The sequence below is a fragment of the Sebastes umbrosus genome, chromosome 5 (genome assembly GCF_015220745.1).
Source record: "Sebastes umbrosus isolate fSebUmb1 chromosome 5, fSebUmb1.pri, whole genome shotgun sequence".
NCBI classification, from domain to species: domain Eukaryota; kingdom Metazoa; phylum Chordata; class Actinopteri; order Perciformes; family Sebastidae; genus Sebastes; species Sebastes umbrosus.
The window spans coordinates 17546624-17572098 of NC_051273.1; the positions used below are offsets into that span (position 1 = coordinate 17546624).

At 42.5% G+C, this 25475-nt stretch overlaps 1 protein-coding gene across 4 annotated transcripts in view; it reads left to right on the forward strand.

Moving 5' to 3' along the window:
* The window catches only part of tle5 (TLE family member 5, transcriptional modulator), a 50910-nt gene that overhangs the window by 10582 nt on the left and 14853 nt on the right, over positions 1-25475 (forward strand). For all 4 annotated transcript variants that reach the window (XM_037769961.1, XM_037769960.1, XM_037769956.1 and 1 more), the window contains exons 2-3: positions 13416-13504; positions 18749-18812. In XM_037769961.1, the coding sequence (XP_037625889.1) occupies positions 13416-13504; positions 18749-18812 (153 nt within the window). The remainder of the gene's footprint in view (positions 1-13415; positions 13505-18748; positions 18813-25475) is intronic.

Sequence of the window (25475 nt, forward strand, 5' to 3'; positions counted from 1 at the left end):
CTAACATTACCTAGCAACCATAGCTAGCCAAACTGTCAGTAACTGATACGCCCTAATAAGGCTTTTTTTAATTCTGCGATTCTGCCCTTGATTCTGTTATCACAGAAACAAAAGGCAAAGAGCATAGAAACAAAGAGACGAAACTTCTGTGTTTTTTGACTACAGCTGCTGCTGCCATTTTGGACTGAAAAGTCTTATTATATTTATAATATCTTATTGTTCAACACAGTCCATTTCAGTAGAATATGATAAGATCAACAATGGGTTATGGTCTCCTCGTCTCTCCATACAGGTCTTTATGTCGCATTTTACTTTTATTGATACACCGTTTTCACTGCAACCAAGCGTAAAAACTTTTCCAAATTTCTGCCGTTTCCACTCAGCTTATTTATGCGCTGCTGTTAAAGTTGGCCACTTACTGTTAAAGTGCCGGATATAGACCACAAGGGATGCAAACAGCGAATGGAAATTCTGGTAATTCAAATGTACATTTTGTTGGTCATGCTTAGGCCACGTGAGCTTGCAGCTTTATAAAATTTCTGTCATGTGGCTGTCTACCACTTCCAAAATGTGAAAAGTTGTTTACAAAGCAAGCATAAGGAAGTGAGTGCCTCGACAAGTGAGAATTCTTATATTTGTATCATATTGACTCTGAGATGCCTGATATAACAGTCGTATGTCAACATTTCCAAATACATTCTCTTTGGAGAGCATTTTTGAAAATAGGGTGCCCCCTATTATACAGCTTTAGGTGTGTTCACATTAGTGTGAATACAGCTAAAGAAAACACACAAACACTTTTTGCACCATCCCTTTAGAGTTCACAGCGTCCACCAGAGCAGCCTCTGGCTTGATGGAAATACTGAATCAAGGTGACAGAAAACATGTCACCATTCTATGAATGATGCAGTCCCTGCTGGGCCAATCAGTTACACAACTTTCACCTTGTGGTTATTTATTGTGTTGGGCAGAAATAACTGAAGATGAATCTGTATTAACTCTTAAGTACATTTAATTTACAGATTAAAAGGCCACATAAACAAGCAGCGGCATATTCATAGGGTACAGGCGAGGCCAAGGGAATACAAGACTGCTTAGTGTGTGTTTTATTTGCTGTCATGGGATAAAACATAAAATAACCAAGAACTTTGTCAAAATGAATGTAACCATGTAATTAGAAACCACGGCTTCCCCCTAAACATTGATGAAAATAAGATTTGCAAGTTGTATTTGTACCTCTTTGTCTGCTGGGGCCGCTTTGCATTACATAAAGCACCGCAGCAAATGTACCAGAAAGAACGTGAATATAAATAAAAACAGATGTCATCTGAGTCGTACCATGTTTATGGTTTTGCTCAAGTCCGTAGGAGCTACTGATGTAAATATCTGTGTGTGTTTCTGTGGCATTTATGGACGTATGTGCATGTGCAGTATCTGAGCGTGTGCAGATTTGTGTGCGTGCGTCCGTGCATGACTGAAGGATGTTGTGCATGGAGAGAAAAAAGTAGAATAGTAATGAGTTTGTGCTTGTGTGTGTTCACGTGCACGTTCACACGCAGTCCAGAGCTCATCGGGTGGTGTGTTTTATTTTTTTGTGTGGGAGTGAAGATGGGGGTGTGTGTGGAGCGGCTGCATCAGTATTCAGCAGTGGCTCCCTACGAGGAGTGTGTGGGAGGTGGGTAGGAAGGAGGGAGGGTGGTGGTGGTGGTGGTGATGGTGGGTGGGGCAGCCCTTCCTCAGAGCAGAACGGTGCGATGGGCTGGAACAAAGCGGCTCGACGGGGGGCTGCCGGATTGGCTCGTCCCGGCCAGGGCCCCTAGACCTGCCAAAACGAAAGGCACTGCACCAGCTCAGACAAGAGAATTAGCTGCTCTGTTTGTGTGTGCCTATGGCCCAGTTCAGACCTGGCATTTACATGCGTCTTGGGTGATCCGATCACAAGTGGACAGCTCTGAGTACAGGCGTAAGACACATTGAGATCTGATCGCTCAGACCGCATTCGGAGGTGGTCTGGGCCGCATATAGCCACATTCTATTAACAGTGTGTACACGAATGTGTCCTGGGCCACTGACGTGTCGGTGTGTTTCTCACAAGAGGTGATCCACAACAGCTTGTGTAGCCGAGGGTTGCATTGCGCCTATACTTTGAAGGTAATAAAATAACGGCTAACGCTTTATTACTCCCACATTGTCAACAGCTGCGCATAACCGCTTCACATATTCCGTTCTGACCTTTCACAATAAAAGCCCTAGACATATACACTGCATCTAGAGGCAACTCAACAAAATATATAGTTATGTCGGTATCGGGCCATCGGTAGACAGTAACCTTATGTTTTTAGATTCATAAAATGTCCCCGAATTCACAAATATGTTGGAAATTATCACTGCTGTCTCCCGGCGGTTAAAAACAACAACGCATTTGGTCTTTTGCAACCAGAAGTGACAAGAGAGGGTGGCGCTAAGTACAACCAAACGTTGAGTAAGACATTTTCAGGCGACCAAAAAGGTTAAGCATTACTTTCATGAACTGAAAACACACTTGGTAGTTGTTCGTTGGCTGTCGTCTTTGCGGTGTGTTTGAGTGCAACTTTTTGGCCCAGACAAAGGCGATGTAAGGCGACTCAACTAGTGGCCTTCGTCGCCGCTAGTTCTTTGATGTCGGGTCGGTGTGTCCCCAGCTTAAAGCCTCAACACACAGAGAGCACACTGCCTTTCTGGTGTCATTGAAATGAATGAGTGTTTTATTGACATTGTTTTGTTGTCTGTGTGAATGTGGCCTAAAATGTGCTTAAATTTCATTATAATGTAGCATAATGTAAAGATTAGTTTGGTACTCGTACTCAAAATCAAATGGCCTGGATTGGAGCCAAGGGAAAAATTGGCTCTACCTTTTTAAACTAGGACTTTGTTGCGGGCGCCTGAGTTGAGCAGATGAAACAGAAGTTCCCTGGTGTCAGCCACATGCCGGCACTCCAGCTTTCTGCTTTCATTGTCCACTTATTTGTTGCGAACTTTGGGACTAATCTTCCTTTCCTGCCTCCATGTCTTCCCTCCTTCGCCGGCTGTTGTAAGTAATAACCTTGGTTTTTACAAGCAGGCATCAATCATCTGCACAACCGTACTGGGTGTAATCTTAAAGCCCCCCTTCTGCGAGGCTGGCTTTAATCTCAGCCATGGTCTCCAAACCCACAGCCCTGTCGGCCTCGCCACTTTCCCCACTCTTGACAAATTGCCCATTTCCCTTGGCTTTGCAATCTCGGCACTATTTTCCAGTGTGTGTTGTGTTACAGTATGCCTTCCCCCACCTTGTTTCTGCTATGTTTGTGTACATGCATACGTGCGTGTTTGTGGGTAACGTCTACTACATTTATGTGCATCTGTGTTTGCAGGGCAGTATGCTTTAAGTGTCATGTTAGTGTGTGTTTTGTACCGCGCGCTTGGCTGGCCTTGCACAAGGGGGGGGGTCAAGACAGTTCTGCAGAGTGGGGAGGGAGGCCGAGCCATTGCCAAGCCTATGTTTGCAAGGGCACTTCACTCGAAGTGATAAAAGTAGAATAATCCCCTTTAAAGCGTCTTAACGAGGTCAAATCTGTTGGGCTGCAAGGGGGAGGTGTGTGTGTTTGTGTGTGTGTGTGTTGTGGGGATAACGCTGCAGAAATGGGGGTAAGCCTTGGCTTGGTTCGTGAGAGATAATAATCAAAATCAAATTCCTGGCCCAAACAGGATTAGGCTCTCCCTGCGCTCTAAAGCCCCTGTCCAGAGCGGCTGAAGACACAATCCTATTCCTCAGCCTCCTCTCATACACACACACATATACACTAAATACACACACACACTGAGCAGCTAACATAGCAAGGCGCACTTGGCCCAGACAGAGTTGGCCGGTGAGAGCTTGGATGCGGGCCAGTTAGCCCTGTCCCTCTCTCAGATCACTGGGCACATACGCTTTAGTCCAAACACTAATCTGGGATATTTAGATGGAATTGTTTGGTCGGAGCTATTCTTAGATGGAGGATGTGATCTTGTTTGGTTGCTGGTGTATTAGCAAAAGGCTTAAGCCCTCAACGTCTGGCTCGGTGAATCATGTCATGATGGATTTTTGCTGAGAGGTTTGCCCACATGTTAAACACACACCCCACATGTTGTGTTCACCAATACACAGAGCCAGACATAATTATCCCCTTCAGTTGGGTGCATGCTACATGGAGACACTTATTTTAGAGGAAATAGGCCCAGAAAATGGGAATCTCTTTGGATTGCAGAGTTGTGTTGAATTACCCCGAATGTATTGCAATAATGCATCCCATCTAAACACCACTTTCTGTACCTGCTCTCAGCACTTTTCACTAAGGCATTTTTCTAAACCACACACGTACTGCACTCACATCAAGGCTTTAATTTACCCCTATCATTTCTAGGGATGAGTCGATCCGATACTCAGTATCGGTATGGGTCTGATACTGTCCAAAATCACTGGATTGGATATCAGAGGAAAAAGCCAAAGTATAATATGGCACATACACTCTTCTAAATTGGCGTTGCCAGTAGGCTTGCTACGGTAGTCTGTGTTACACGGTGATCGGGCATACATAGATTACATTACTTGCCCACCGTCCCCACCGTTGTTTTGCATTTTTTTTAAAGAAATAAAACCTATTTAGTTCTTTTTGGCGTATCAGCGGCGTCAATATATAGTCGGATGATGGACACTACAATCTGAAAGTGAAAGTGTCTGCTCCGTACGGAGTAGCAGGAGTCAGATTTCACACACACGGGACGAGAGAGAGTTGACGGACAAGACGATGGCAGAGGATTTGGTGTCAAAGCGAAAAGCAAAAGCGCCTATTTGGCAATATTTCAGATTTAAACCAAATGCTATAAGGGAACCATTATGTCAATGAGGCAATCGCCGTGTGTAGGATGGAGCAGTAAAAGCTGGTGTGCACAGCGCAGCAGCTCAAGGTGGAAACCTGCAGCCTCGCGGTGAAAGTTGGATTGGAGAGGTCAGACACACAGTCATCCGGCAGTAAAGGTCAAAGTAAGGTTTAATCGGTAACACCGGTGTTGTCACAAGTTTATCAACCGCTGGGAAGATTTCTTGACTGTGAAATTCCTAACCCGAATGCTTCGAAGCTTCGACCATTGCCATGGTAATTGAAAAAAAATTGTATTCGGGACAGCCCTAGTGTTGAATTACCCCGAATGTATTGCAGTAATGCATCCCATCTAAACACCACTTTCTGTACCTGCTCTCAGCACTTTTCACAAAGGCATTTTTCTGAACCACACACATACTGCACTCACATCTAGGCTTTAATTTACCCCTTTCATTTCTAAAGGCTAATGAGTATTTTGCTTTCAACGGAAATACTTTCCCTTCTTCTCCGTCATTGCGTTATCTTTTGAATAATAATGCGTCTGTGTCTGAGATGGACAGAGGAGGCTCAAATGGCATCCATGGGACCGTTGCTATGGAGCAAACAAGACAGCCTGGCGTTGAGAAATAGGCCAACTGCTCGCCAGTGTAGATCTTCTGCATTCATTTAAAAGTGGGAGTGAGATAACATCCAGTCATTAGTGAGTGATTACAATGCCAAGGCCCCATCCCTGCCCCCCCAACACACACACACATATATACCACACGCAAACACACTCCAACTGAGATGTAAACAGTCAGGCAGTGCTCCAGGAAATACAATCCCCACACTGCCGCTACCCTCAGGCAGGATTTATACTGAGGAGGATGTTTTCCAGTGTATCCTGTTGTGTGTATTGTAATTGTGTGTGTGCTCTGCTTGTGTGTCCAAATGCTCTACTGGATATATGTACTGTATTCATGTATTGTTGGTGTGTCTAATCACTGTAGTGTGGTCTGTGTGTGAAGCCGAGCCCCCCCCTGTAATCTCCATCCCTTCCCATCGCCTTTTGTCGACTGATCTATGAAGCAGAAACAGCCATAGCCTGATTCTTATTTAAAATAGACATTATGTTTCACAGTAGATTTCACATGGATTGGACCAGATGATGAGGCCAGGAAGGGTGGGTGGGGGTGACGACGAGTGGGCTTTGGGTTGGTGGGTGGGGGATGGGGGTGGGGCAGCAATTTCCTGAAACGATGAATCCCATTTATTCGCTGAAGACTGTCTCAATTGCCTCACCAGCGCACAAAGCTTTTTAATGCTTTAATTACGTCTCAAAGGAGCAGGGCAGAATCAAATTAGAGATTGTCCTACATTTAGGTGCTGTGCGTGTGCATGTGTGTGTTTGTGTGTGCACTATGCAAATTTTGCATGTGCGGGAGAGTGTGTGTGTGTGTGTGTGTGGGCTGTTGTATCCTTGTGTATGATTCATGGCAGTGAATATTTGTTCCTCTGGCAGCCAAGCATCATACATAGAGGCTTATCACACCCCGCACACAGATGCACACACACACCTATTCAATGTTAAGGCTCTCTGTTTTGCTCTAACACACGAATACTGTATCTTTCTCTGTCACATTCACACTGTCTCGGCTATTCCTCTGTAACGCAAACAAAAGAGTGCACACACACACACACACACACGTAGCCTCTCTCTTGCACAAACACATTTTCACTCACACAGCGCGTAGGCACCTTTTTTTTGTCACAGCAGATGGCATGTGTCACAATATTACGGCAGTATTTCATTAACATTATGGGCATCCATCTGTTGTGGGCTCTCGGGCCCCCATTGAGCACCTTGTTTTGGTCACTGACAGAGAGAGGGATAATAAACATTGTTAGCTGCATGGAGCCAGGAGAGGCCTGCATAGTCTGGTTGTGTAGTGGCAAAAGTATCAGGGCAGCTCTGTGAGAACCGTCCTTCAAACTCCTGCTCTTTGCTCGATGTTTTATCCAGTATTTAGGCTGCTTTGTGATGACCTTGATTAATCATAGACTGCAACATATTTTACATCATTAGCAAAACAAAACAATCTCATATGACCGTTCTAATACTTCTACCAGCAGCTGCATGTGTTAAACACTAAGCAAGATTGTCGTGGTGGTGTTTTCTCCTTGGTTTTAGGAGCCCTGTGTTGGATGTGCTTTTTAATATCAAAACTATGGCTTAAATCAGTTCCCTTCCCGTCCTGTTAAGGCCCTGACACACCAAGCTGACGGTCGGCCATCGGACAGTTTGAGGCCGACGGTGAGCATCTGTCAGCCTAGTTTTGCGGTGTGTCCCACACCGTCAGCTCTAGTCTGCCCGTGTCAGAAGTTTTTTGGCCAATTCAACATTTTGAATCACCGGCGGAGCCCGTCGGTGAGAGAAATCACTCTGATTGGCTGTTCAGATTAAACAAATCAGTGCGCGAGAAGAGAAAGAGAAGTGAGGGAAAGCAAGCAAACATGTAAGTCAAGAGGACACACAAAAAAGGCTCTTGTCATTTTTCATCTTCATCTCATCTGATCATTCCAATACAAGGATATTTTCACAGCGACATGGCCATCTGGAATGCAGCTAAGTGGTGAGTGAGAGTGGTGTGAAAATGGTCGGCAGACGCCGCTTTGTTTCATGTATGTATCATAACCAGGGTTGGAAATTAGCACCAGCCACCAGCCAAATGCTGGTAAAATATGCAAGTGGCTGCTAGATTTGCTTTACTCACTAGCCAAAAGAACAATGGTAATCTATTGAGTGGCTGCTAGATTTTGGATTCCACCAGCCACAGTGGCAGGTGGACAAAAAAGTAAATTTCCAACACTGATCATAACAACGGTTGTATATCCGCCGTCCTCGATCTTTCGGTCTTTGAATACCGAATACAGACTAACGCCGCCTGCTGGTAGGGAGAGTTGTTTCCTCTCATGCAGTTGCAGAATATACGTGGTAGTTGGCTGTTGGCTGTAGTCTTTGCGGTGTGTTTGAGTACAACTTTTTGGCCAAGACAAAAGCGACGTGAGGCGACTCAACGGTCGGCCTTCATTGCCTCTAGTTCTTTGATGTCTTGTTGGTGTGTCTGGGGCTTAAGCAAGGTTGTGACTCATGAGCTAGCGTGTACGTTAACATCACCTCCAGCCAAGCTTTCAAATTTTGCCAGCCATCTGCCAAATATGGCCACATTTGATCTGGCATCATAAAATACATCCTTATTGCTGTAGAGTTCTGATCTCTGTTAGAGATCTGTGAAACATTTCAAGTATAAGGTGAAGTGTGACTGTTATCTTGTTGCCCTAGGCAACCAGATGCCGACCACTGCCAACTACATTCTTTAGTCTGCTTGCAACCTTTACTCCCACATTAAAAAATGCCTTGTAGCTATTTCATTATATAACATATGTCTGACTATATACACAGGTTTACATCACTCCAGTTATCCATAATTAAAAACTTAGTAACCATTCTATCACCTTAGGCAAACAAAGCTGATGGCCCGGTATCCAATTGTAAAACCTATTGTTGGGCCCTGCTTAATGTTATGGTTTCTAGAACTCCTCCCCAGGATATGAAGGCCTGTTAGCAACTTTAATGATGCCTATAAAGTAGGGATGGGCATTTTAAGTAATTATTAATTACTTGCCAAATACAAAAAAACGCTGTGGTGTGTTGGTCATCAGAACTGCGTGTCTGTACCACAGCGGTCTTCAACTCACAGTTCTGAATGAAATTGCATGTGATGGTTACTTGTAGGGCTCTACAAAGCTTCATTCATAATGTTTACATTTGAATTATTATGATTAATCACTTACTTGCATGCAAACTGTCCATCTTCTCTCTCTCACACACTCACAGCGAGCGACGCAACACTCAGTCCTCAGTCCAAAAGTAAAAATGTATTGAAAAATAATTTCCAAAATTCACAGCATGTTTTTATCGAATGAAATATTCTGCTTCAATCCATATTTGTTGATATTTAAGGCCTTTAAGGGGGCGTGGCAAATAAACAACACGAAAATGCAAAAATAATTGCCTGCGAATATTATATGTGTAGGGCTTTTATTGTGAAAGGTAAGAACGGATGGAGTGGATCTGGTCTGAGCTGCCTTTGTCAATGTTGAAAGGATTGAAAAAGTTTGGGGCGGCTGTGGCTCAGAGGGTAGAGCAGGTCGTCCAACAATCGGAAGGTCGGTGGTTCGATCCCCGGCTGCTCCAGTCATATGTCGATGTGTCCTTGAGCAAGACACTTAACCCCAAATTGCTCCCGAAGGCATAGCTATCGGTGTGTGAATGAGTATTTAGATTAGATCCTGATGGCCAAAGTTGTCACCTCGCATGGCAGCCTCTGTCATCAGTGTATGTGCCATCAGCTCGCAGAAGCCATCTCCTTCCACAAAGCTTAATAGGAGCAAATCTACAGTCACCATTTCTGTGATGAGCTGGCTAACCTTCTCTGCCCTGGTAGCATCACAACAGTGTGTGCTAAGAGATTGCCTGTTGCCTGATTATCTGTTATCTGTCTCTGCTGTTTTTCTCCTTGTTGTTCTATGGTACGCAAGTTTACATTATGTAGCTTATACTGCACATATATGGCTTTGTTTATTTTATTTTTTACAAAGCAAAAAGACAATTACTCGATACATTGAGCAAATATTGATGTCCAAATCGAGTACTCATGCCCGTCCCTACTATAAAGATCACAACTATAACAAAGAGTTGTTGTTCAGGAGTTCCCACTTTCATGATATCAGTGATAAGATCCCCAGAAAACAAAGCCATCACTGCAGTGAGCTTACAAATAAACTCTTGACTGAAATTTGATCGGTTCAATTTTCTCATTCTAGCGGCACAACTCTAGGAATGGCAATGTCGGTCGGTCCGCCACTTTAGTCCAGACTGAAATTAAATTTAAAAGTTCTTGTCCTAACTTTTCTTGCTTTATTTTCCCTTGCCTTCCTCTGTCTGTCTTCTCTGTCTCCCTCTCTATTCCCTGTGGAACAGGATGTCCTACCTTGGGCTGTTGACCGAGAGAAACGTTGGTATTTTAAACGTTTGCATACTGCACTACACAGGGAGGAAATCGGATCTAGGGCAACAACTCTACCCTCAGGCACAGGGGGTAACCTGTAGGCACACCCACAAACACACACAGTGTTCAGAAACCAGTGCAGGGAACAGTTATTGCAGTGTGAGTTACATGGCTGCCTGTAGCTAAGTGCCTTGTGTTGACACAGGCTCTGTGTGGCACAGACCCATATATCCGAGCTGTTGTTTGCTGAGTTTGGTCCATGCCATACTGGCCGGAGAGATAATGGAAAAGGTTATTCTGCTTTACAGTCGGAGGCTCTGTCTCCGAGCAGCGGCTTCGTTTGTGTGGATTGGGGGTTTCTGTGTGTGGCGGCAGCATGATAATGTCAGCACTTCTCATGACATTTGAAAGTGTAATGGCTGAGGTCATTGGACTTGTCACTGTTTTACGGGACTGTGTGTGTTTTGTTTTTTTTAACCGTCTGTCTTTCTTTCTTTTCCAACCTTAATGCTTCTTTTGACATAATCTAAATGTTCAAATTCAATGTCCAAACTGATATAATACCATGAGTATATGTGTTTACCCCAGGAGGCTTTACAAAGAAGTCATCCCCAGCCCTTAACCATGTTAGAGCCAAGCGCTGCCTACTGAGCCACAAAGCAAAAACTAATTCAGCCTTTGAAGCAGGCAGGTTCATTCCTACAACCTGAAGCAATCCTGTTGCTTAGCATATTCCCTGGCCATGGTTCTGTGAATGCGAAGCAGCCTATTTGTAGTTAAAAATGAAGCTGAGCGGCATGCCGTGGGGAGCAGGGTACAAAGCGACAGGTCATTCCTAACAGCGGCGGGCTAGCTTCCCGTAAGTGCTGCAATCAGATTTCTGATGGTTTTTTATGCCTGCTCGATCTTAGTGGGAAAATGTCGATTTTTTTTTTTTTCTTTCCCCACATGACCCATTATGCAGCCTGCTGAGAAATAATGAGATTTTGTCCCTATTTGGGTTTGATGCTTGCTGTGCTCTAACACACAACCAGGCCATCCACGGCTGCCTAGGGAATGTAGTGTGGACAGAATTACAATAAGGGCTAATAGCAACGTCCACGCTAGGTGGAAGAGTATAGCTTGCTGTCTGAGGCCCAAAAGAAGTGTTTTTTGACATGACATGGGTGTCATTTGGTGCACAGTTTTATCCATTGTGCCTTTCAGTGAACATTCATAGTATGGCAGGCCAAATTATGACATGAACCATGAACCCTCACTAGGCTAGTGCTAGGTTACACAGGACACCATGGCAATCATTACCAAAATAGTCTGGTTTAATGTCTAATTATTTTCCAAACTGTTTTCTTGATTATTTAAAAATAGTCACTAAAATATCAGGAAATTGTGAAAATATCAATTGTGAAGAGACCAAGATAGCAACCAACAGTCCAAAACCAAAAGATATTAGATTTACTACAATATAAAACGAAGAAAAGCAGCAAATCCTTACGTTGGAGAGGCTGGAACCAGCAATGTTTTACAATGTTTGCTTCAAAAGTGACTCAAACTATATCAAAATTGTTGCAGATTGGCTTATGCGTTAACCAACTAATCGTTTAATCTCTTTATCAACTAGGGCTGGGTATCGGTGCCCAGATCTAGAAAAAGAGGACTGTTTTGCTCGCAGCCAATGAGAGGGAGCGTTCTTCGATTTAATGCAACGTGTGATTGGCCCACTAACGCAGCAGCTACAACCCATACAGTCAGGATTGCCTACCTGCACACAGCTCTGAACACAGAGATGTCTGAGCCGACGGCTAGCAGCTAATGGTGCTAATGGTGCTTATAGCGCTAACAATGGCAACAGTGCTGACAGAGCTAACACCTTGCCCTGTTTGGCTTGGCTGTGTGACGTATCCCCATTTCTACGACACACCGGGGGATCATCTCATTTCTCAGTTTGTACATCCTCAATTCCTTTCCTCGCCTCCTCTCCTCGCATCTTAGTCCCACCTGAGATGTGAGCGCAGGAGGCAAAGAAGAGACACCAAGAGAGAGGAGTCGAGGCAGCAGGCATTTAACAAAATGAGGCATCCGTCATTTTAAAGCGACGTCAATTAAATATGACGTGTGGGCACAGCTGCATCATCTATCCATTGTTTTATTATAGCCGACCGCTGTATTTTATGATCTGTCAGATGAGCATTACAGTGTTCATGACAACTTATATACATCGATTTACTTTTAATTGAGTTCACAACGTTTGTGTATTCCAGTTGCGTGTCGCTCTTTTATACGTCATGGGTGCCAAAACAACTTCTGCAAAGGACACACCTGTGCATCTTTGCTCATAGCTCCTCCGGCAAACCACAAAACAGAAATGAGAAGAGCGGCAGGTGTGGCATTTGGTGTAGACATCCTTGTCACGATGTGATGACAAATCTACTTGTTCTAGTTGTTGGAAAGAAAACTATAATCTTTGTGTGCATTGTTTCTTTTAATATATGTTTATTTTGTTACTTGCATTAATGTGGTAAAGTACCTTAACTTATTTTTTATAGTAAAATGTTTGAATTGCCTTTCAACATAATATACTGTATATCACACATGTATTTTATCCATATCACCTAGCCCTACTCCACTAATGCTTTACAACAAGCACGTCTACGAGTGAACAGTCGAGTGTGATAACACAACGTGGCAAAGAGAAGGATGACGTCAATGTGTGAATTTAAGAGACTTTTTATTTGGACCTAAATCTTTTCAACACCTCGACACGTTCTCAACCAAGTTCCCTATAATAATATTTATAAATGTGTGTTACCATCATTATTTATACTAGCAAGATTTACTCTAGCGTGAGCACATAGGTTTACGTATCGTCACTCAAATTGAATGTTGGAATAACAAGGAACGCTGGAATAATAACACACATTGGATTATAACTTTGACTCACTCATGTGTCATCAATCAATAGGCTGTTATGGCTCACAACATATGCTTTTGTTCATAATGGCCGTGTGCGCAATAACTCTTAAGGTTGCCTCTGTACTGTAAAGACGCTGCCGGAGCCAGACCAAGGACAGAGAGAGTCTGGATTATGTCTATAGAAGGTTAAATAGGGGTGTGTCGACATCCATTTATGGCTAATTGTGTCTGTGTGGGGGTTAGGCACATAATTTTACAGTGATTGAGATATATAACAGAACAGTGCATATGCAGCGGTTTAAAAATCTGGCAGAAACGATGCATGTTTCTGCTTTTGTGCATGTAGTTTTAGTCTTGAATCTGCACATGGGTTTTATGCATTTGGCCCCCTGTGTGTGGAAACATACTTGGCAAACAGTAATATCGTACCCGTCGGACTGTATCAAATTGAAAACTGCTTGATTTCTTGTTCATGTTTTTAATTATTTCTCTCACTCTGCTCTCTTTCTCATCTTTCTTTTACTTTTCACTTGTTTTTTAACTTTTTCTCCTCTTGTGTTTTTCTCTTTGGCAGGCTTCATCGCAGCAGCTGAAATTCACAACCTCTGACTCCTGTGACAGGATCAAGGATGAGTTCCAGTTCCTCCAAGCACAATACCACAGGTGCAAACAGAAACACTTGCCCATGCACACAAACACACAAATACAAAGCAGCTCTTTGAAATGAGGAGCATATCTCCAGGCTATACACGTATCACTTAGTGTTTTTCTTTATTGCACACATTCTTGTAACAGTAGCCACAATGTTAAACTGCAGAATTGAGCTGCAATATCGCTGCCACATCTTGGCCAGAAATTGGTTTTAATGTGAATGTATGGCCTTTTTCAACACTTAATTTCACATAATGTTGTCACATACTCTTGGAAACTAGCCCACTTTTTATTTTACAGGTCTTTCCTAGGAAGTTCCCTAGAAAGAAATCTATAGTCTGACACTAATTATAGGTCAAAAAGAGACAGTGTTCAGTTGGTACACTTCCAATTAATAAATTCCTATTAGATGCTAAGCTACTGTAAGTTTTAGTCGGTGCACAGCAGATCAAATGAACTGCAAAAAATGTGTATTTTGTCTACAGGCAAGCAAAAAATTCAACATGTATGAGGTATGAATGAATATTTACTTAGATTTAAATTAGGGGTGTCATGAAAATCGTATCGAATCCCCACAATTCGATCCGATTTTTGATTTAAACATGCCATTGTTAGACTACGAAGTCTTGATTCGTAAAGATCAGCAGATCATTGGTTTTATACCCTGACAACTGTCATTTACACTTTCTAATTGTTGTTTAAAAAGAGAACTGAACTCCCTTTTTATTTAGAAAGTGTTTCAAAAATTAGAATACAACGGTCTGCCATATCAGTATCTGTGTGACCCACCTCAGTACATAATTATTACAAAAGTGCCCTGAGTATTGTAGCGACAGGGACTTCCCACATTTCCCATCATGCCTGCCTAGTCCCGATTGCTCGACTGAGTAGTTGAAGTTGTGCTGCTTTATTTTCCAAAATGGAAATGTTACTTTTGTTAGTGTTTGTAATGTAAATAACAGCCCTAAAATAAAGCTTTAAAGAAGAACGGAGCTGGAGCTTGAGGGACTTAGTCGTCAATTGTGATAAAATGAAGACGTCTGTCTTCGTTTCACTGTTCCTCAACTCTGCCATCACATTGCACACTGAGGCAACATCCTTTATTGACTCATACCTAAATCAATCTCGTTTACCCTCGACCATTGATCTCCCTTTGCTGCTTAAATACCGCTACAGTGCCAGAAGTCTGAGGCACTTCCAAAGTGCCTGGTTCGACCTCAACTGATCTGTTTGATAGCAGTTATAAAGAGGGGGGACGCCACGGGGTCTGCATCGCAGCGAGAGATCCTCTCTTTGTGAGAGTGGAGTCTTTGAAGCCCGCCTTCCTTCCTGAGGAGGTTGGTTTGTTCCTCTGTACCGGTTCTCCCCAGAACCTTCCAGAGGCTTGCCTCTGCTGCTTACAGAGACAGGCGAAGGCAGATGAAAGCCTGACAAATTGTGTGCAAAATCCCTGCTCTGGTCTGATCGCTCTTGTTTGCGGAGGATTCTGAAGCAGCAATAACACCCGGCGCGTCTTTTTCCTCGCCTTTTGGTTTTTGTAATTCCCACAACGGTGAGCAGCACCGTTTAACCCTCTTCAGAGAGCCGGGGCGCAGTTGAAAGAATACCTTTTTTGTCTGAGCATACAGAACATGCATACAGTGCCTATTGACTCTGGAGGGGGGCTGGGATGGGGCGGGGGGCTCGGGAGCCACAGACGAGGCTTTGTAGCGCTTTGCTGCTGCGCCGTGCTTGTCTGTTACTGAAGCCTTTAAAAGGCAAATGTACCGCAGGCGTTCCCCCGGGTATAGTAGCAAGCATTGTAGCTGTCGCTGTCTTCCTCTTCCCACCCCCCTCCTCCTCTCCCACCTCTCCTCCCCTCCCCTCGTTCACATGCATAAATAGATCAGGGAATACATAAATCAAAATAAAGATGACAGCAGGAGCGATTTAGAGACGGAAGAATCGGCAATAAAACTCCATCAAAGTGTCGTTTGAGAGCAGCGGTGCAGGCCCGGGGGCTGCTGAGCACCAATCAGAGGAGGCACAAAGCCAATCCCAGGTAGGCTGGCAGCGGGGAGACCTGTCGTCATGACAACCCACCACACAGCCTACGCATGTACACAGGGATAGCAGGAAGGGTTTTATGTAGGAGGGAAGGGGAGCGTTTTGGATAAGTGGAGGCTGATCATGCACACACAAGAATATGTGGCAGAATGAAACTGCCCATCAACCCCTACAAAGAAGCCCCCCCCCATTACTGCTGATCAGGTTGGATATCTGTTGCGTGCCATGGCGTAAGACTGACTGTGTTCCCATCATTTACTGTGTATAAAGATGCACGACGTGACAACTCCCCAAAAGAAAAGCCAAACCATCTCGATCGTGCCCTGGTGGCTGGATGCAGTATAGGTCATAAATCCCGCCCCCTCTATGTTGCCTTTTACGTATCTTAAAAAAGGCAGTTGCTAACAAGTGGCTAAATGAGACTACTAAGCGTCATCACGCAGACCCGTCCGCCTTTACAGCCTTGTTGTGTATACTCGCACTCATGTGACCGTGGTGTAGTTTGTTAATAGCCTAACGTTAGCTTTTACTTCTGCCGATTGCATTCGCACCTCAAAAATCATAAAAGTGGTGTTCATTTGTCAAGATTATCTTGCTGAACAAAACATACAAGTATCATAAACGGTTGTTTGCCACAGAGCTTATTTTCTGCAATAATCCAAAACCCAATGGAGAAATCCCATTGGGATTTTGTCGAGGGAACTAGGGCGACGCTAACTTCCGGGTTGGCCTACAATAATACGCCATCCCTGCACCCTTCTATTCATCACAGCAGTACCATCTTAAAAACAATGACGTCACCACTTTAAAAAAAAGTCTCTGGTGTAATACTGTTTGGCAGAATAATTACATCTTGACTTGAGATTATTAAAAACTTTTTACTTTAATGTGCCGCAATTAAAGATAATTTCAAATAAGGATAATACCACATGAGGCCATTGCTGGTCCTCATTCAATTTCAGAAGGAATAAAAACAACTCCTGAGACTTCAGTGAAGGTAATTGATCACAGCGAATGAGTAACTGACAGTCGCAAAATCCAGGACACATCAGGATGCTGTTATTAGGCTATTAACTTTTACATTTGGAAAGAGCTTCTCTGTATTCTGTGTCCTGAATAATGAGTGTTTTTGGGAGCACCATGAGAGCAGACAGATTCTGGGTCATTACAGGATTCCCGTGTGCTCTTTTTCTGAATAAATATTTCAAGCAATAGTTTCTAAACTGGGTGGCATGGTGGGACTATCAACATGCAGCAAGTAGGTCCTACACCCTTTTCATGTGTTTTCTGAATGGAGTTTGGAGGGATTCCTGGGTTTTTGATAACTTGTCCCACGAATGTGTTTGTGTTGTGTTAGCCCACAACATGTCCCCAATACATGCTGAATAGGCTCCGGTTCCTCTGTGGGGATAGAAAAAAGATGGATTCATTATTTCAGTGTGCACTGAAGAACAAAGAGGGGTAACACTTTATAATAACCATCATTTATAAATGGTAAAGTGATAGTTACTTAAACTTTGTTAATAGTTATTTTACTGTTAACAATGAAATGATAATTAATAATATTTACTAATTATTAGTAATGCTATAATTTGTTATTTTAACAGTTTATTGTTGCACACATTAAACCTTAAAGAAATTGTTTGTAAAACGTATATAAACATTACATAGATAGATATTTGTAACACTTTGTTAATGGTTAATAATTGGTTTGTAAACATCATCAATGTTGCAGCTGATGATTATAATACCTTGTTAAATGGTTAATAAATTATTTTTAAAGCATCTATAAACATTATTTAGATAGTTAATACTTGGTCAATGGTTAATAATTGGTTTCTGGTCCATCTATGTATATAATGGTTATAGATGTTTTACAAATGATTTCTTAAAAGTTTACAAATCATTTGGTAATTATTAACAAATACTTAATATATTAGTGTGTACAACAATAAACTGTTAATAAATACTTTACTAATGTAAACAGAATGTGATTGTTATCGTCTCTTATCCGCTACAATATTGAATTTATAAACTTAATTATTTCATATTACACAAACTAATGATAAAATAACAATTAGTAAACATGAATTATCATTTTGTTGTTTATTAACAGTAAAATAACCAATAACTAAATTTATTTATTAAATTTACCATTTATAAATGATGGTTATTATGAAGTGCTACCAAAATAAGATATTAATCATATATGTTTCAGTGTCATAATGTCCATCAATGAATAAGGATGAACACTCAACCAAACCTGAAGTTAACGCCGCAGCTGCTGCGATAATTATAGAAGAAGCACAATACTGTGTGTATGCGTGAGCTCACATTATTGGCCCCGTGTAACACCGTGTTCAGTCTGCCAGTTAAGACTAACAGCGATGAAGATTCAGCCAGCGCTCGCTGTAATCGAGCTGTCATTCCTGCAGACAGCTGAGAAGAACATCCCAGCATAAATATACACACCATCAAACAGGTTTCAGACTTATCCTAAATCTGAAACTATCCACCGTGTGCCTGCGCATATCTTTATTTGATCTGAGTCTTATCCTGTCCTCACATCGGATGATGCCTTCTGAGACTGGCACGTCGTAACCGGCTGCTTCAGTCAAAAAGGCATCGAGGGGAATTTTTTTTTCCCCCTCTGTCTTTTTCATTCGACGATCAGGGTGACTTGTTGACGCGTCCTCCTTTGTCCTGTCGCCTCGCGTGACATCAACGCTGACATGATTACAGCTAATGGCTGTCACAGGGACTGGGTCGCAGGAAACGCTCCCAACACTATATTTAGACTTTTTACTTCGCTGCCTCTTCTCTGATTTTAGAAAGCAGACATTTGGGCTAGACACCATCTCTGGAGTTCAGTTTGACCTCCTCCTGTCAATCGACACCTTGTCAAGCTCGGTGAAAACGCCGCCACTGTGACTAGTAAAGGAGAGGATGATGACGGCGGTAATGATGATGATGGAGGCAGTGATGGTGATAAAGATGGTAATGGTAGTCGAGATGATGACAGTGGAGGTGGTGCTGATGGTGATGAAGGTGGGAGGCAGTGATGAGGGTTGAAGTGATGATGAAAGTGATGACAGTGCCGTCGGTGATGATGATGATGAAGGGGGCAGGAGTCACCTGGTGTCAGCACTTTAGAGGGAAGACTGTCGAGCTGACTAACAAGGTCTGACTCTCCTCTCCCTCTCTCCCCAGTTTGAAGCTCGAGTGTGACAAGTTGGCCAGTGAGAAGTCGGAGATGCAGCGCCATTATATCATGGTGAGTGAAGCTGTGTGTGTGTGTTGTGCACTAGAGATGATGGTTTGTGTCCTTTTGCCACAGTGTAATATTTGATTCTTACATAAAGAGGTTTATATGCAAAGAAATGATTTACTGTTCTTGTGTTTTCACCCTCTCTGTTAATCAGTACTTTATTTCCTTCTACCCTCCACCACCTTCCCTTTGCAGTGCAATTGTTCTCTTATGTCTCTTTTTGTGCTGCTCATTTTAAAATGTCTCTCTTAAAAGGTCATTCTGGTTTATTACAACTTGGATCTTATTTTCGTAGCTTTGGCCATCCATTCATGTACCGACAAAAATTGCACACAATAATCTATTTTCCAAGGGCACCGTTGCTGCATCCTGTGCTTAACGCTGCCCAAGACTATAGAGTATACCGATGGACCCCATGAGACCTTATTTCCGAAAAAAATATGCACAGCAGTCAAGAGTTGAGTTGATCTCGCTTGAATTGCACCATGAATCACACATATGATGTTTGTCAAATTTAAAACATAATTTTGCAAGTATTGCAGTAGTAGCATCATTTAGTTTTGTATGAAACCTCTCAGTGAACTACATCTCTCGTCTCGCACGACATATGTCACCAACACTAGCTAGCTAGCTAACTTAGCTATGTTCCAAGCACAAATGAGACGTTATCCTACCTGATGTGTTTCATCCAGCGACTCCTGGTCTTTTTATCAGCCGGGAAGCGAAAGAACAAGCGAGACCTGTTGCTGGTGTGAGTACATCCCAGTATGAAACACACAGGCATCGTAGTTTCAGAGAGAGAGATGTCACTTACGTGACTTTTGGGTGTGTAGTTTTTCTAATTACGGATTTTCACAGTCTGATACTTCAGCAGTTTTATAACAAACTGCCACTTTCTTGACTTGCAAATTTTTTTTTTAAATTGACAAACATCACATGTGATTCATGGAGCAATTCAAACAGGATGAAAGAAAATGTCTCTCGCTGTTGACTACTGTTAATGTTTTTTCTGAAATAAGGTCCCATGGTGGTCCCTTGAAGGGGAGGGACTTTGCCTCTCTATTGTGATTGGTTTAAAGAAATACAAACAAGCCAGAGCTTTTTTTTTTTCTCCGTACTAGAATGCTAACATGTGGAGCCAGACCTTTCTCTAGGGCTGACACAGCGCTGTTTGGGTCTTGCCAGGTGAGACTAATAGGGGTCAGAATCTTACAATTCAATTATGATTCTTGGTGTCACGATTCTCAATTCGAAGTTAATTCAACAAATAGAAAGGAGAGCACTCTTGCTTCAGTTCACTGTGTGCTAAACCATTCACAGCTGGCTTTGTCACCGTCTGACCGAACAGACAAAGCAGAAAAAAGTCTGTACACAGCTTTTTTATTTGAAAAAGTTCATAATAATTTGAAAGTATGTTACAGTCTTCTGCCTTAATATGAATAGCAAAATGAAAGTGTAATTTACTGACAACCACATCCGCCGCCTGGAATGACTTGCTTCTTTTGTAGAAACAGAAGTTTATCTATGTGTTATGGTGTGAGAGTGCTCCACTGTGCTGTTACTAATGTTATAACTCCAGCAGCAGAGAACATCCTCTGTGTACCAAGGGAACCCATCGTCATGGAGCAGCATCGAGCGGGCTTGGCAGTTGCCTTAATTGAAGGACTCTAGTGTCTGAAAGCTGCACTGTGGTCTCGCAAATGTTTATGTTGAGACTGTCCACCCAAGAAAAACTACAGCATCTGTTGTTTTGTCACAAATGCCCTAAAATTACTTTTGTTTACGTTCAAATGACAAAGGCCTCCAGCGGCCATGGGAATGATGACTGTTGTCCATCGGGAACAAAGACGGTGATGTTATTATAGAGCCACAAAGTCCACAGAGGGAAGAGGTCGGAGTGGATGGGTGGCTGGGTGAACAAAATGGGACTTTGCCACAGGAGACTGCCGATCACTTCCTGTTTTTTACTAGTCTTGCATAGCCAGACCTATCTCCACAGCGTTGTGTCAGCGCTAAAGAAAGGTCTGGCTTCACACATTATCACTCTGCTCTACGGGGGGGGCGGGGGAAACGCTCCTGCTTGTTTGTATTTCTTTAAACCAATCACAATCGCGGCACTAAACCTAGGATGCTAAATTACAAATTAGGGCTGGACAATATGATGATATAAAAATGTCTATCATATATATTTTTTTATATCATTTATATTGCGATATAGACTAGCCTGTTTTTTTTATTATTTTTTCTCTATAATTTCACTTAAAAGTGTTACATTCATTTTGCACTCAAGTTCTTAAAATGAGAAAATAGTACTTTTCATTTGTCAAGTATTTAATTCCCACAGGAGTATACAAAAACATGCTTTACCATGTGGTTATGTGTTATAGACTATTTATGTATTTATTTGTTGAATTACCAGAAAACATGCTATATAGTGATATATATCGTTATCCAGATATGAAATGACCTATATCGTGATAGAAGATTTTGTCCATATCGCCCAGCCCTATTACGAATCCTGCTATGGTAAAAAGGCATGACCCGCCCTGCTCTGCCTCTGATTGGCTAGTACTCGTTGCCTTCGCTGGTTGAATTGGTTAGGTTTAGGCATGAGGAGTGAGATTTTGTGGTTAAATCTTACCAAACCTAACCTCAACCAAAGTGTTGTTTAATAAAACTGAATTATTTTTCCAACAGAGATGTATATTTTGTCGTTTGATTTAGAGGACATGTTGGTTCTACCCTTTTCTGTTCCGTCAACATAGCAAGGAGAAACTAAAGTAATAAACCAATTTTTGGAGCGTGTGAGATGATTCAGAATTATTGAAGATGAGAATCTTGTGTGTTGCCTTGTTGGACTTGTGAAGTTGCTGCTCTGATATCTCAACAATTAACTTGGTTAAGACAATTTATGTCTCCTGATTTTTGCAATTCTTTTATTTTTAATTAAATTTTCTCTTACTATGTTTATGTTATGCATTAATAAACCAAAGCAAATTTCCGTATATGTGAAATAGGGCTGTCAACGAATATTCTAAATTCAAATCTATATTTGAATAGTAAAAAAAAAAAAGATATTCAAATATGAAAAATAGTGTTCGATTGTGAAAAAAAGCAGACTAAGGGAGTCACACAACGTCACTTTCATTAATTGAAAATGAAATGTTGGGTCAAGGTGAACAAGGAATAATTCAGCAACAACTGTAACGATGGCAACTCTGCCGAAGAGGGAGTGACACCGTGTCCTAACAGCATGCGGACGTCCGATATTTGAATAGTTCGTTGTTTTTGTAGAACGAATATTCAAACGTCAACTTGGCCAATTTTGACAGCCCTGATATGAAATCCTACTTCACAATAAACAGGATTCTGAATCTGACGATGATATCATAACCAACGTTGGCCAAAGCTACAAAAATAAGACGAGTTGCGTTAAATGGGAATTGGCCTTGCTTATGCACTCCCTTTTTGTTTGTCTAGGGACTGTATGTATGCTCTCTCTCCCCAACCCCCTTCATTTCCTCTTTCCCCCATCTCGCTCCACACATACACATTCACACACAAACATGCATACACACACACACAGATGTGCTCGCCCGCTCTCTGCTCCACCTCAGGGCTAATCTCATTGTTGCTGGCCGTGGCTGTGTTGCCGTCTGATGTTTTGCCTCTAATTGATCCTCTGACTGGCTTTAATCTCATCTAATCTGTGCCGCCGCACTGCTCTCTCCACCATCAGCCAGCCAGCCAGCCAGCCAGCAGGCACACACAATGCACACACTCTCACACACACTTCCTCTCTGTGTGTTTCAGGCAGGTGTGAGTGCATACTATCTCACACACACGCACATACACTCATTGTCGGCCTGATAGCAGCCGTACACACACACATAAACGCACACATTCGGACAGGAAAGCACAATCATGCAAACAGATGTAATGAAAAAATGATGACACAAATTTTTCTAACTAATTGAGCATTTACGTAGTTTGCAGGAAACCCAGTTCCCCCAAGTTGCCATGATTTCTTTGATAGTCGGGTAAATGTCCGGCAGGATGTGTGCTCGCCTACAGGCTGATATTATCTCCAAGGAAAGGGTTTTCATCATGGTTTGGTATTTGTATTGATCAGTTTGTAGTGTACCAGAAAGTGCACTGCAGCTTGCAGCAGTTTTTTCTATCACTGCTAGCCATAGTATATTTTATTTTTGTTGTTTTTTAAGAACACTGCTTTGCTTCCAGTTCACTCTGTGACCTAACGGGTGCATGTGCCAAAACCAAACACAGAGAGAAACCAAACAAAACCGCATTCGTGCAAAGAGTAATTGAAAGGATGACGGGGAAGTTCAGTTCTGTCAGTCTGTTTTTCTGTTCTGTGTAAGATTCAGTCTCTTAAATGTTGCAGCACCACTTCGTAATGCATATGTTATAAGCCCTTGCTCTTTCATCAAAATTCAGTATTCAAAATAATCTATGACAATATGACCAAATTCCAATTTCACTATGTATAAGCGCAACGGTCCATGCTGCAGACTGCAGTAGGGTGCTTGAGGGCTGAGTGTTAGTACTCGATACCTTGTAAGAACCCAGTACCAAGTAGTATTGAAACTTCTCCAGTTAAACCATACTTGCAGTCGATCCTTTTTGTGCCAAGATCTAGAAAAAATAACTTATTTCTGTGGTTTTGCTAGTAAGCGATCACCGTAAGTGTTCTTCGATTTAATGCGACGTGTGATTGGCCCAGCTACAATCCATACAGTCGGGATTGTCTGCACACAGCTCTGAACACTGAGCCGGCGGCTAGCAGCTAACAGGGCAAACAATGACAATAGTGTGGACAGAGCTAACGATTTTAACCTGGCGTGGAACCGGAGGGTGGGTGTTATGCTTCTCTCGTCTCACCACCGTGGGTCTGGGGACACCGTTACCACTGTATGAGCGCTGTGCAGTGCGGTGGCGATTAGCTAGCCAGTGGGACACACTGAGCTTCCATTCACATGATGGGTATCGAATGAAGTATTGGTATCAGTGTCACTGTAAGGGCACTGGTATTGGTACTGTCATTTTCTAAACGATACCCAGCCCTAGGTGTCTTCGTAAACCGCTCGGTCACTCTGATCTATTACCTGTCTTTTTGCCTAATCAGTAAACTTGCCAATCTCTTCTTTAACATAAATCTCTTCTTTAACATAAAGTGGAATAGAGCTAAACAAATAATTGTGGAACCAAACCATCTGAGAACTATTGTGTAGAAGCACTTTGGTTTTGAAACCACAGATGTCAAAAATGAACGGGCTGGTCTAGTAGGACTGGGCAATGTGGAGAAAATCAAATGTCACGATATTTTTGACCAAATACCTCAATATCGATATTGTAACGATATTGTAGGGTTGACTATTGGTGCTTTCACAAAACATTTACATAATGACATTTTTGATAAATAATCAGCAGTAATGTGGATATAATGAGTAAGTGGGTAAATAATAGAACAGTCTGGTAAGTTCAGAAAATTACATGACTTTACTGTAATGCAGCCTTAAAAATCAGGAAAAGACAACAATTATGCCATACCACAATATCCAAAATCTGAGATGATATCTATTTTCATATCACAATATCGATATAATATCGATATATTGCCCAGCCCTACGGTCTAGCAGCAATCTAACAGCAGCATAAATTACATTTATATAACCACAATAACAAAATCAAATGTTTTGAGGTGATGACGTCATAAAATATGACGACAGCCTTCATTGAAAAACCTCAATAGAAGCTTTGAGTGTAAAAAAACAAAATGACATTCGGTACAGCCCTACTGTCTGCTGCCTTTTAAAAACTCAGCTGCCTGCAGGACAGAAAAACTGAAGTCACCTGTAATGTTGTCACACAGTGAGGCAGCGGAGGCAACACGAACGGATGAAACAATTCTGCAGCGTATTTTACGATTAAGCCATGTACGCTGCGGTTGTTCAAACAAAAGAGATTTTCCTCTGAAATACAAAGGGATTTTCCTGAGTCGAAACCGGCTCAAAATGTTGCGATTAAATTGAACTATAAATGCAATATGGCTTCTTCCTCCTCCTTCACTCACAAACTCCTTATGCACATGCACGCACGAACACACCATACACAAACACGCACACACTTTCAATCGCACTTCCACTCCATCAGTGGCAGGCCCGGCCTTGTATCCCCACAACGACCGCCCCCTCCCCCCACTCCTTCTCTAATAGCATATCAGGTTGCCCCACTCCCCCGGCCAGCGGCAGCACCTCCATTTCCCCAGCGCTGTAATTACTTTAGGGAGCTTCTGCGTGGGCGCGAGCAGCTACAGAGAAAAAGAGTGTGTGTGTTTAGTGTTTCTATGCATGTGTGTGCACGTGCATCCACGTACAAAATAGTGTGAGATTGAACAGAAAAACAACGGTGGCGTTTGCGTGTGAGTAAGAGCAAACGAGTGACAGAAATGAGTGTGTGTGTGCGTGTGTGCGTGTGTGTCCACATTTCAGTGTGAGAGATGTGTGTGTTGTTTGTTTTCCAGTGACAGAGCCAGTCCCCCCTGCAGACAGAGTGGGTGATTAACAGGGTTGACGCCTAGAGGGTGGCCCTCTCATTAACACTGAACTCACACACACACACACACACACACAGAGGCTCTTTCTCTAC